Source organism: Leucoraja erinacea, chromosome 40 (genome assembly GCF_028641065.1).
Source record: "Leucoraja erinacea ecotype New England chromosome 40, Leri_hhj_1, whole genome shotgun sequence".
NCBI lineage: Eukaryota > Metazoa > Chordata > Chondrichthyes > Rajiformes > Rajidae > Leucoraja > Leucoraja erinaceus.
The window spans coordinates 6,521,081-6,534,661 of record NC_073416.1 but is presented as its reverse complement, the minus strand read 5'-3'; the positions used below and the strand labels follow the sequence as shown (position 1 = coordinate 6,534,661).

Here is a 13,581-nt window from a genome sequence, read left to right as displayed (position 1 = left end):
AGAGTACAGAGGCGATTTACTAGAATGTTGCCTGGGTTTCAACAACTAAGTTACAGAGAAAGGTTTAATAAGTTAGGTCTTTATTCTCTGGAGCGCAGAAGGTTAAGGGGGGACTTGATAGAGGTCTTTAAAATGATGAGAGGGATAGACAGAGTTGATGTGGATCAGCTTTTCCCTTTGAGAATAGGGAAGATTCAAACAAGAGGACATGACTTCAGAATTAAGGGACAGAAGTTTAGGGGTAACATGAGGGGGAACTTCTTTACTCAGAGAGTGGTGGCGGTGTGGAATAAGCTTCCAGTGGAAGTGGTGGAGGCAGGTTCGTTGGTATCATTTAAAAATAAATTGGATAGGCATATGGATGAGAAGGGAATGGAGGGTTATGGTATGAGTGCAGGCAGGTGGGACTAAGGGAAAAAAGTTGTTCGGCACGGACTTGTAGGGCCGAGATGGCCTGTTTCCGTGCTGTAATTGTTATATGTTATATGTTATATGAATAAACAAATTATTTCTCCCAGAAAATTTGTGATCGCTGATGAAATCGATCACAAATGCATCCGTTTGAATGAGAGCAAACAAAAGATTGTGGCTGTTAACAACCTCTTATCAATTACAAGAATTCAGATTCAGATTCAATTTTAATTGTCATTGTCAGTGTACAGTACAGAGACAACAAAATGCATTTAGCATCTCCCTGGAAGAGCGACATAGCAAACGATTTGAATAAATAATAATAAGTGTCCGGGGGGGGTGGTGATTGGCAGTCACCGAGGTACGTTGTTCAGTAGAGTGACAGCCGCCGGGAAGAAGCTGTTCCTCGACCTGCTGTTTCGGCAACGGAGAGACTTGTAGCGCCTCCCGGATGGTAGGAGGGTAAACAGTCCATGGTTGGGGTGAGAGCAGTCCTTGGCGATGCTGAGCGCCCTCCGCAGACAACGCTTGGTTTGGACAGACTCAATGGAGGGGAGCGAGGAACCGGTGATGCGTTGGGCAATTTTCACCACCCTCTGCAATGCCTTCCGGTCGGAGACAGAGCAGTTGCCATATCATACTGTGATGCAGTTGGTAAGGATGCTCTCGATGGTGCAGCGGTAGAAGTTCACCAGGATCTGAGGAGACAGATGGACCTTCTTCAGTCTCCTCAGGAAGAAGAGACGCTGGTGAGCCTTCTTGATCAGAGTTGAGGTCTTGTGGGTCCAAGAGAGGTCATCAGAGATGTTGACTCCCAGGAACCTGAAGCTAGAAACACATTCCACCTCCGTCCCGTTAATGTGGATGGGGGTGTGCGTGCCGCCTCTGGACTTCCTGAAGTCTACAATGAGCTCCTTGGTCTTCTTGGAGTTAAGGGCCAGGTTGTTGTCAGCGCACCATGCTGCTAAGTGCTGGACCTCCTCCCTGTAGGCCAGCTCATCGTTGTTGCTGATGAGGCCAATCACTGTTGTATCATCTGCATACTTGATGATGGTGTTAGTACCATGTACAGGTGTGCAGTCATAGGTGAAGAGGGAGTAGAGGAGGGGGCTCAGCACACAGCCCTGTGGAACGCCGGTGTTCAGGGTGAGGGTTGAAGAGGTGTGCTTGTCTAACCTCACAGACTGGGGTCTGTTGGTTAGAAAGTCCAGTATCCAGTTGCAGAGGGAGGGGTCGATGCCCAGGTTACCGAGTTTGGTGATCAGTTTTGATGGTATAATGGTGTTGAATGCTGAGCTGTAATCGATGAACAGCATTCTTACGTAAGTGTCTCTGTTGTCGAGGTGGGAGAGGGCGGAGTGAAGTGCCGTTGAGATGGCATCCTCCGTACTCCTGTTCTTGCGGTAGGCAAACTGATAGGGATCCAGTGTGGGGGGTAGGCAGCTTTTGAGGTGTGCCAGGACCAGCCTATCGAAGCACTTGGTGATGATGGGGGTAAGTGCAACTGGGCGGAAGTCGTTGAGGCTTGCCACAGTGGAGTGTTTTGGCACTGGCACGATGGAGGTGGTTTTAAGGCAAGTGGGGACAACTGCTTGGGCAAGTGACAGGTTGAAGATGTCAGTCCAGACGTCTGTCAGCTGCGCAGCACAGGCCCTGAGCACGCGCCCGGGGATGCCGTCAGGGCCAGCAGCTTTACGTGCATTAGTCCTACTCAGTGCCACGTACACGTCGTAGGGGGTGAGTGTGAGGGGTTGGTGATCGGCAGGTAGCACAGCCTTGATGGCTGTCTCTTGATTGTCCCTGTCGAAGCGGCCATAGAAGTGATTAAGCTCCTCAAGGAAGGAGGCGTCGCTGGATGTGGGGGTGATGTTGAAGGGTCTGTAGTCCGTGATGGCCTGGATGCCTTGCCACATGCGTCGGGCGTCGGAGTTGTTGTTGAAGTGCTCCTCACCAACAGTGCACACAAGAATGTGCACAGGGTGGAAAAAAACTAGCCAACCTCCTATTGTATGTCCTCAGATTATTAAAAAGATATACAGGAGTGAATCACATGTTTGCATTCAGTTGACTCTTGTTCCATCTTCACTCTTATAATAAATGGTCTTCACAACTTCCCTGTTTTTTATCTTTAAGCTTGGGTAGCTTACAACCTCACAATATGAACATTGAATTCTCCAATTTTAGGTAACTAACCTACAACAAAAAACAAACCCCACCTGGACTTGATCAATTTCTTCCCTTCCCCCTCTCCTTCCTCCTCTGGCTTCACAATGCACATATCCTCTTTCCTTATCTCACACCTGTTGTCTTTTCATCCCTGCCCTTAGTCCAACCATCTGCCTATTAACTTCCCCTTGCCTGTATCCACCTATCACTCACCAGGCTTTACCCTGCCCCCACCTGTCTTCCTACTTTCTTCCTCCACCCCCCAAAACCCCAATCAGTCTGAAGAAGGATCCCAACCTGAAACACCACCTATCAATGTTCTCTTGGAGCCTGACCTGCTGAGTAACTCCAGTACTTTGTTTTTTTTGTAAGCCAGCATCAGTAGGTCCTTGATCCTCTGTTTTTAACAGTAACTTGCTTGCTCTGAGAAGGTTTCTGCATAAGTTTAGCATTAAATTGAAACAGTATTTTTGTGGTTTGACAGGTGGTTGAAGTTTGAGGAAGATGTTGAGGACGGTGGAGATCGCTGGAGTAAACCATATGTTGCCACGTTGTCATTGCACAGCCTGTTTGAGTTGCGGAGCTGCATCATTAATGGAACAATCTTGCTGGACATGCAAGCAAACAGCATTCAAGAGATTTCAAGTATGTCTAATGAAGGACAATGTTCTCATCAAAAGAGTTTATTACTTGGAAGTAAAACGTGTAAAGATATCATTTATAATGGCAGTTTCTTATTACGTTCTCTAAGTCCAACTTTGATAGCCATTACTCTTCGGGGATGGGTTGGAGGTATAGTTTACGCACTCACGACACACTTAAGATAGTATAAACTAATCTTCCAAACATTCTTTCTTGATTAATTAGTCTTTTATTGAAGTCATACATGGCAAAGAAATAATCCATCACTTTCCGTTCGTAATCGCTGTTCCATTCTTGTCATATAAATCATATGAAAGTTTATAAAAGTATGTCGTCTCATTAACTTGTGTGTGTCGTGATCATGATTCATGTGTGATAAAAGACTGTATTCTCACCATCCTTCCAAAGTCCAACTGCCTCCTAATCTATGAGTCTGCGCTAGTCTCCCCTAGAAATAGACACACCCTTTCTACGTATCAATTCCCACCTACAAAAGTACAGACAGTTAAAAACGAAAATATTAAAAATGTTAGACATGGCTATAATATACTGACTTAAGCTTAATGGCTCCTACACCACTCTTCAAGGCATTTGTATCATAATGTCAACATAACTTGTCCTTTCTCCTCCTGAGAGTGGGAATAAACAAAATCGCTTGCTTGTGAAAACACCTTTTAATTTATTTTGTGTGCAATGATAACATTCCCTGTAGTTTACCCCAGCTTCTCATGGTTATCTTGTATTTAATTTTCTCATCTGAGGAGCAATGGAATGTATATGAATTATGTAGTTCTCATATTTTTACCATGTTATTGGAGACTTTTGGTTAGTTCTTTAATTCTCTCTTCACCTGTCTCTTATCTGTTGATTTAATTGTGGAATGTGATCACGAATGGTGAAGCAGTGAATGGGTGACGTTAAGTATCAAGAATAATTGTGCTAAGTGAAGGACGGTAAGTCGGGGAAAAGTTACCTTGTGGACAAGTTGTGGTTTGAACTATGTCACTGCAACTTTTCCATCTCTTGTTAGTATGGAAACTAACGAACATTTCTCTCCAACATGAGTCACCATGTAATTGGAATTGGACGACAAAGGTAAAGGTGACTTAAACTGTGTTTATTTAATTTAGAAAGAGCAATGAAAGGAAAATGCAATAACATTTGTTTTCTTCAAGTTTTATATTTAGAACTGCATGAGGTAGCTTTTAAACAAAAGATAAACAGCTGCCGCCCACAGTGAAGGACATTACCAAGACTGAAAGGACAGAAGTGTTGAGAGAGCTATGAGTAGCAGGGCCGGCCTTAGGAGGTGCGGGGCCCAATTGGGATATTTGTTAGTAGAAATATAAATAAATAATTATAAATGAGTCGCGTGTCGTGCGTAACATGACAATTCGGGGGAGAGTTCCTTTTGCAGCGTGTGGGGAGTCTAGCCAGGGGTAAAGTTGCGAGGAGGGAAGGAACGTTGAGAATGAGAGGGTCGGGTTCATGCCGGTAACACTCACTCACCGCATTGTGGCCTGGGAGGGAAGCAGCTCGCGTGGCTACGAGCGGCCTCTATCACCGGACAGCGGAACCGACTGCCATCTCAGAGCCTTCTGCCGGCCCGCTCACATCTGGCAGTGCTCTCCGTCTGAACAGTGAAGGGACCATCTCAAGAGCAAAGATCATAGAGCAGAGTTGGTCAGCGGGTGATTCATAACATCACAGCGGGCGATGGAGCTTACTCCTGTGTCAGCACGAACAAGGGATCAATTGAGGTTACTCGCCCTGACATATGGAGTAAGCTCCACTGCCCACTGACCCGCTCTTGAGCTGGATGATCCCCGGCCGACCCCCTCCATCTCAACCGTCCTACCCTCCTCGCAACTTTACTCCTGGCCAGACTACCCACACGCTCTGAAAGGAACTCCCCCACCCCCCCCCCCCCCCCCCCCCCCCCCCCCCCCTAGCCGCTTCCCACTTTACAGTCGTTTCCCATCAGCTGCTAGCAATGAGGGATAGACTTGGTTATATCTCAGCACAGCAACATCGATCTTGATGTTGCTGTGCTGAGGGATAACAAAACCTGTCTTTCTTTGCTAATAACCTAACCTTCGGCCTCCAAGATGCAGGTACATTTTCTAGCAATGTTACAAAATTTTGAGATTTAAAAAATCAAGTCTGCAATTTATCCCATCAGATAAAGCATAAAAAGAAGTTTAATTTGACACCTAATTCACTTTCATATCACATACATTCAGTGTGATCACGGCTGATCATCCCCAATCAGTACCCCGTTCCTGCCTTCTCCCCATATCCCCTGACTCCGCTATTTCTAAGAGCCCTATCTAGCTCTCTCTTGGCCCCTGGTTCTGGACTCGCCCAAGATCGGGAACATGTTTCCTGCCTCTAGCGTGTCCAAGCCCTTAACAATCTTATATGTTTCAATGAGATCCCCTCTCATCGTTCTAAACTCCATAGTGTACAAGCCCAGCTGCTCCATTCTCTCAGCATATGACAGTCCGCCATCCCGGAATTAACCTTGTAAACCTACGCTGGGCTCCCTCAATAGAAAGAATGTCCTTCCTCAAATTAGGGGACCAAAACTGCACACAATACTCCAGGTGTGGTCTCACTAGAACTCTGTACAACTGCAGAAGGACCTCTTTGCTCCTATACTTGACTCCTCGTGTTATAAAGGCCAACATGCCATTTCTTAGCGCTAATGGCAGGTACTTGGGAAACGTGGTAACTCGTGAAGATTTTTCAACATGTTGAAAAATGTCCACGAGTAAAATATACTCAGGATGTAAACACTTGATACTTTTTAACACGTAGTCATACCGTAGTAGCTCGTGAGTTTGCCGTAGTAGGACTTGGTGTGTTCATGATGGAAATAAGAACACTCTGTATATTTATTACCTTTGAATTGTAATTTTATGTAATCCTCCCATAATTTCTGAGTTCCATTTCACAATATCTATCAGACATACAGAATGTTGCAAGGTAATATCTTGCCCAAACTCCGTTGTATCTTTCTATCTCAATAAATATCATAAAATATGCCATTGTTTCAGCCACATTATGACAAAATACAGAATGGGTTATTTGTCATCAGTCACCCCCAGCCCCGAAACAACAGTACTTAAAGAAGAACATTTGTTTTACTAATTTACGAGCATGTACCATACAGAGTTCGTTGATCCATATCCAACAAACTGTTGTGATAATTGCATAAAAGGTATTATTGTATAAGAAATTTGTTGTGGAATGATAATCCATCTCAGTACTCATTTAGGCAAGTCCCGAGCTATAGATACTGTTCCCCAAACCCCCTCGCCCGATCTTCATTTGACCGATCTTTTACTCAGCTGCTGTAATGTTTCCTTCCTATCAAAATCTCTGTGTAACATCTCTGTCTCTATCTTCCAATTCCCACTTTGAAATAAAATAAAACTTACGACAAAAATTTCACAGCAGGATCGCTATATAAATGCAAATATATGGTATTTTATCCTAGCATCTCCCCCCCTCCCCCCCTTACCACCAGACAAGAAGCGTAACTTGAAGCGTTTGCATTTGGAGAAGTTCGATATGGACCAGGAATGAAAATTAATAGCTATGAATCGATTAACAGCGAGCTACGAGGTGAGATTGAAACACCTGTCAGAGGGCTAAGAAACAATCCTGAGTTGACGGCGTATTGTTTTAAGTGAGCATCTTGCAGCGACCTCGTCATATTCTGGTTAAATATTCTTTCCATGGAAATCTCCTATTTCACTTTGAACTTATATTCATTTATAACAATTTGTAACATCAGTAACCACCTTAATGTTTGTGCGTTTAGTACCGGGTATGCTTGAAACTATTTATTGTAATGAACTGTATATTTTTGTTTAAAACTACATCAACCAGGTGTGAAAATTACACTGAATCAAACGACGATTGAAAATGCATGGGAATCAACTAATCGCGATCCTGCTGCAAAATTTAAAGTCGAAAATTGTATGTTATTTCAAAGTGGGAATTTGAAGATAGGGACAGAGATGCTACACAGAGATTTTAAACTCGGGAGAGCTCTTTGGTGAACTCGCACAATGGGACAGGGCTTGAGGCAGCATCTATGGAGCGAAGGAAATAGCCAACGTTTCGGGCCAGGTTTGAAGAAGGGTTTCGACCCGGAGCATTGCATATTTCCTTCGCTGGGGGGGGGGGTGGGGGTGGGTGGGTGCAGGGAGTCAGATAGACTGTGCAATGACAGGGGGGATCCCAGTGTGAGAGTGAGTCACCACCTGCGTACAGCGTTCCCACATCTCACTTCTCCACCAAGCAAGGCACACTCCTCTCTCCCCTCCGCCCTCTCCCCCCTTCCTTGCCTCATCCTCCCCCCCCCCTCTAAAGAAGGAGGCAGAGGGAGGGGGAGGGAGGTAGTGAGAGGTAGGGAGAGGGAGATCTAAAGGGTAACTGGTTTTGGTCTCCAATCACCTCACAAAGGGCAGCCAACAGTGGTGGTGAGGCAGAAGGGAGAACTCTCTCTCTCTCTCTCTCTCTCCCTCTCTCCCCGTCCCCCCCCTCCCTCTCTCTCTCCCTCTATCTCTCTCCCCTCTCTCTCTGCCTGTCTTTCTCTCCCTCCCCTTATCTCTCTCTCCCCTCTCTCTCCCCCTCCTCTCTCTCCCTCCCTCTCTCTCTCTCTCCCCCCCCCCCCCACTCCTCTACCCCCAGCCACGTTTATGTCTACAGTTCACTCCACGAGTGTGTGTGTGAGAGCCGAGCAGTGTTTCTCATTCTGACTCTGCTCCGTGAGCTGCTCGTATTGACAGTAATCAATTGACCGACACACACACACACACACACACAGAAACATACGCAGACACAGAGTCACAGACACACACACACACACGCGCAGACAGACAGAGTTAAATCCCACCCGTACCCCGGCCCGGCCATTCACCCCGACACCAATGTTAACACAGACTCAAACCTCCAACCTGGTCTGCTGTTGTACCAGCACCGAACGACTTAACACAACCCCCAGATCTGTTTATCCACAGATTGTCTCCCTCCCGCAATTATCCGGCCAGTTGATTTTCGTTTATGCTTTAGGTCTTTTAATCCTATCCCCCCCCCCACCCCCGACCAAGAGCGGGCCGGTACACTGCCGATTTCATACAAATCTGACCCTTTCTCGCCCCCCCCCCTCTCACGCACACACCGCCCGCCTGCCCGCTCCCGGCGTTTAATGTTGAATACTCACGGCTGAGTTTGCTGCGGTGCTGGGGCTTGCTGCCCTGTGGACTCCCACACCCCACCCCCCATCTCGGCAGCTCCTGCGGCAGCGAGTGACACAAATTAACGCATTTACTAAGGAATGGGTGTCGATATGCATTGATGACCCATTACAGTAGCAGTTAACACATCGTTTATTATTCACAGCGGTTGTTATCCATGTTCGTTTTATAAAACAATCCGTATGGCAAATGTTTTTCTTTTAATCTTTATTTAACAACGCAAATTTGTATTTCCATATGAAATACGGAAAATTAATGCGGGGCCCCCCTTGGGCGCAGGGCCCAATTTGGAAAAATCGGTCCAATCGGCCTAGGACCGGCCCTGATGAGTAGTGAATAGATATCTTGGCTTTTGGGAAACTTGGGAATTCCAAAGAAAGGAGAAGTTTGAAGTACCCGGCCTTGAAATTCAAGAGTAAAAACAACAATGTACATTTTCATCTTTCAAATTGATGTGGACAAGGACCAAGTTCAATGTAATGTTGCTGCCTTCTGTTATCCTTTCCTTTATTCAATGACCTTGAAACCTTGCTGCCATGGCTGTTCTATGAGATGGAGTAGGCTGCAAATAGCAACCATGTCTCGGGCAGCATAAATAAGTTAAGGTCATGGGCATAGACTATGCTAATTGCCTTTTGACAGTTACGCTGCTGTTAGGCCTTTTCACTGTTTTCAAATGCTGTCAATTAGCAATTGTTTGAACTTTTCCAACTATTTTTCTAAATTTAATTTAAAAAACTAAAATTAACTTTAAAACAATTAACTAAGTTAATTGAAATAATGGTTATTAAAATATTTTTACAAAACACATAACTTTCACACCTTTTTAAATGAAGGTTGGTGGCCCCATTCAAATGCATGGGACCCTGCTGGGCATAATTGTTATGGAATGCCTCTGGTCTTGATGGTAAATCCATGGACAGAGAAGAGGTCAGGTGCATATGCTGCTGATTTCATGCATTAATTCATTCTTAAATTGCAAAGTGGACTGGAGAGGGAATGTCCTTTTGTCCAGGAGGTGTGCTGATAATTCCCTTTATTATAAAGTTTAAAAAAATGGAAACCAGTGACCTCGGATTGAGTTGTTTATTATGCTGGACCAAATTGTGTTACAAAGCTTCTTATAGGTCTAATGGCAACTTCTACAGAGAGAAACTGCGGATGTAAAGAGCATTCAAGTCTAGTTCTAGAACTGTATTCCTTTATTTTTCCTTTGGTATCATTAAAGACAAAGGAAGTAATAATAGACTTCAGGAAGAACAAAACGGACATGGTACCATTGACTATCAGAGGGGACTGTATAGAGAGGGTGGCGGATTTCCGCTTCCTGGGAATCCACATTGAGGAGGACCTGACGTGGAGCGTGAACACCACTGCGCTGCTGAAAAAGGTCCAGCAGAGACTGCACTTCCTGAGGGTGCTCAGGAAGAACAACATCACTCAGAGACTGCTGCTGTCCTTTTATCGGTGCTCCATTGAGAGCATACTAACATACTGTGTATGCGTGTGGTACACCAGCTGCACAGCGGTTCAGAGGAAAACGCTCCAGAAGGCCATTGACAACGCCCAGAGGATTGTCGGCTGCCCTCTCCTTACCTTGGAGGACTTACACAGTTCCCGCTGCACCAAAAAAACCCAGAATATCATAAAGGACATTTCCCACCCCGGACACTCCCTGTTTGAACTGTTGCCGTCAGGCAGACGGTACAGATCTACAAGGACAAGGACAAACAGACTCAAAAACAGTTTTTACCCCACTGCTATAAAGGCACTAAATGTAGTCGCCAAGGAACGCAGGGGCGATACAGACTAAGGGACTGTGGTAACTGTGAAATCGACAGAAGGATGGAGGGTTGGGTGTGCATGCGTGCTGTGTTCGTGATATTTATTTAGTTGTTTATCTTTATTATTTTACCGTGTATGTATCGTTAGCTTTTAGAAATGTTTGACTGCTGCACTGACTGGCTGACATTTTAAATTTCGTTGTACATGGTCCATGTTACAATGACAATAAAGAAACTATTCTACTATTCTATTAGTGTGTGGTCATGTCGTTTTGGAAGGACCAGGGAATTCCAGGTTGTACTGTGCCTGCGTTTGAGGCAGTTGCACAACTTGCAATAGGTTTTACAAAGTAGAATTTGCATGACTGCAGTAGAACATTCTCCCACATAAGTAATTCCCAAATTAGTTTTCCACACATATTAGTGAAAATGTACAAGCTGCTTTATACGCATACCAATTTGAATGAGATTTGTTTTTCTTATGAATGGAAACTCTTAAGGATGCTAAATTGACTATATTTTAACTGCAATAACTTTAATCCTGGGGTAATATCTTGTCATTTTTTTTCTGTTAGATATGGTTCTTGATCATCAGGAAGCATCCATGGAGCTGGATGAAAACATTCGTATGAAAGTGCGTGAAGTTCTTCTGAAAAAACATCACCATCAAATTGAGAAGAGGAATAATCTCCTTCCAATTGTCAGGTCTTTTGCAGAGGTTGGGAAAAAGCAATCTGAACCTCATTCCATGGACAAAGCTGGTAAGAACAAGAACGGAAATCCAAAGGATGACTTTCTTTGAGCTCTTTATGTCGGTTTTGCATGCAAAGAATGACTGGGTGGTTGGGTATGAAGGGGTGCAAGACAAGGAAGAGGCAAACTGTGACTTTTTTGAAACTGGTCAGGTGGAGAATTTTTGCACAATTTCCCAAAAGAGAAAAAGCCCAGTGCAATTATTTTAAACTAGAGCAGAGCACCCAAACTCAGGGACAGGAGTCTTCATGGCTGCACTTTAGAAATTTACTAATTTAGAAATTTACTCCACTTTAATGGTTGTACTTTAGAAATGTCTGCCATGTAACGCAGGCAAATGCCTGTGCCCACCTCACTTGCTTCTGTGGGATTTAGAAAATGTGAATGCGACAGCATTCTCGTCCTTCTGTAGATCTTTCTGTCTGGAATACCTGTCTGAATTTGTGGATAGTCCCCATGGATACTGCAGGCATGTCGTTCACAACCTATTCATTTTGCATCCGATCCTTTGGGGAAAATCCTCCCTTGTTGCTCCACTTCGACCTGGACCCACCAATCGCTGCTGCGTCCACTTATTTAGTAACAGCAGTCCCCTAATCCAGAGGAATGACCAGTTAGTCTAACATCGGTAGTGGGGAAACTGCTAGAGTCAGTTATTAAAGATGGGATAGCAGCACATTTGGAAAGTGGTGAAATCATTGGACAAAGTCAGCATGGATTTATGAAAGGTAAATCATGTCTGACGAATCTTATAGAATTTTTCGAGGAGGTAACTAGTAGCGTGGATAGGGGAGAACCAGTGGATGTGGTGTATCTGGACTTCCAGAAGGCTTTCGACAAGGTCCCACATAAGAGATTAGTATACAAACTTAAAGCACACGGCATTGGGGGTTCAATATTGATGTGGATAGAGAACTGGCTGGCAAACAGGAAGCAAAGAGTAGGAGTAAACGGGTCCTTTTCACAATGGCAGGCAGTGACTAGTGGGGTACCGCAAGGCTCAGTACTGGGACCCCAGCTACCCAGCTATTTACAATATATATTAATGATCTGGATGAGGGAATTGAAGGCAATATCTCCAAGTTTGCGGGATGACACGAAGCTGGGGGGCAGTGTTAGCTGTGAGGAGGATGCCAGGAGACTGCAAGGCGACTTGGATAGGCTGGGTGAGTGGGCAAATGTTTGGCAGATGCAGTTTAATGTGGATAAATGTGAGGTTATCCATTTTGGTGGCAAAAACAGGAAAGCAGACTATTATCTCAATGGTGGCCGACTAGGAAAAGGGGAGATGCAGCGAGACCTGGGTGTCATGGTACACCAGTCATTGAAAGTAGGCATGCAGGTGCAGCAGGCAGTGAAGAAAGCGAATGGTATGTTAGCTTTCATAGCAAAAGGATTTGAGTATAGGAGCAGGGAGGCTCTACTGCAGTTGTACAGGGTCTTGGTGAGACCACACCTGGAGTATTGCGTACAGTTTTGGTCTCCAAATCTGAGGAAGGACATTATTGCCATAGAGGGAGTGCAGAGAAGGTTCACCAGACTGATTCCTGGGATGTCAGGACTGTCTTATGAAGAAAGACTGGATAGACTTGGTTTATACTCTCTAGAATTTAGGAGATTGAGAGGGGATCTTATAGAAACTTACAAAATTCTTAAGGGGTTGGACAGGCTAGATGCAGGAAGATTGCTCCTGATGTTGGGGAAGTCCAGGACAAGGGGTCACAGCTTAAGGATAAGGGGGAAATCCTTTAAAACCGAGATGAGAAGAACTTTTTTCACACAGAGTGGTGAATCTCTGGAACTCTCTGCCACAGAGGGTAGTTGAGGCCAGTTCATTGGCTATATTTAAGAGGGAGTTAGATGTGGCCCTTGTGGCTAAGGGGATCAGAGGGTATGGAGAGAAGGCAGGTACGGGATACTGAGTTGGATGATCAGCCATGATCATATTGAATGGCGGTGCAGGCTCGAAGGGCCGAATGGCCTACTCCTGCACCTAATTTCTATGTTTCTATGTTTCTAAGAATGGTCCATAAACAGCTAACTGCATAATTTGCAGCCGCAATATTAAATGCCAGAAGGTGCAAGATTTTGCCGTAAATCATGGAGTGCTAAGACCAATGAAGTTAACTTCAGTGCCGTGTTACTCAAGGAAACCTAATGATCCTGGTGATAGCTGATTTACTAAATTGGTCAGCTTAACCGGCTGGGTCATAATTACCTGTTGATGTGCATTATCTCTGGTTTCCTCATTTGTGCTCGATCCATGTACAAACACATTGATAGACTAAGCTCTTTGCTCACTGCTTATTTCACTGCTTTTTCCATATTTGTCATCAGTGTAATTCTGGCTAAATGAGTAATTAAAAGCATTGAAATTTGCTTTATTCACATTATAGGTGATGCCTCTAACAGGCAGTTAGGCCTTTCCTGTTGTAAACAAAATAAATTGGCATGCTTGATCGCAGATATATTTAAATGTGCTGGCAACAGTGACAGTGTCTCACTGAAATTTATTTTTTTTGCCTGACAAGTCATGAAGTTGAAAACTGTGACGT

At 44.6% G+C, this 13,581-nt stretch overlaps 1 protein-coding gene across 1 annotated transcript in view; it reads left to right on the top strand.

Moving 5' to 3' along the window:
- The window catches only part of LOC129714737 (electroneutral sodium bicarbonate exchanger 1-like), a 95,628-nt gene that overhangs the window by 38,790 nt on the left and 43,257 nt on the right, over positions 1-13,581 (top strand). Inside the window, exons 5-6 of the mRNA XM_055664538.1 lie at positions 3,062-3,222; positions 10,849-11,034. Coding sequence (XP_055520513.1) covers positions 3,062-3,222; positions 10,849-11,034 — 347 coding nt within the window. The remainder of the gene's footprint in view (positions 1-3,061; positions 3,223-10,848; positions 11,035-13,581) is intronic.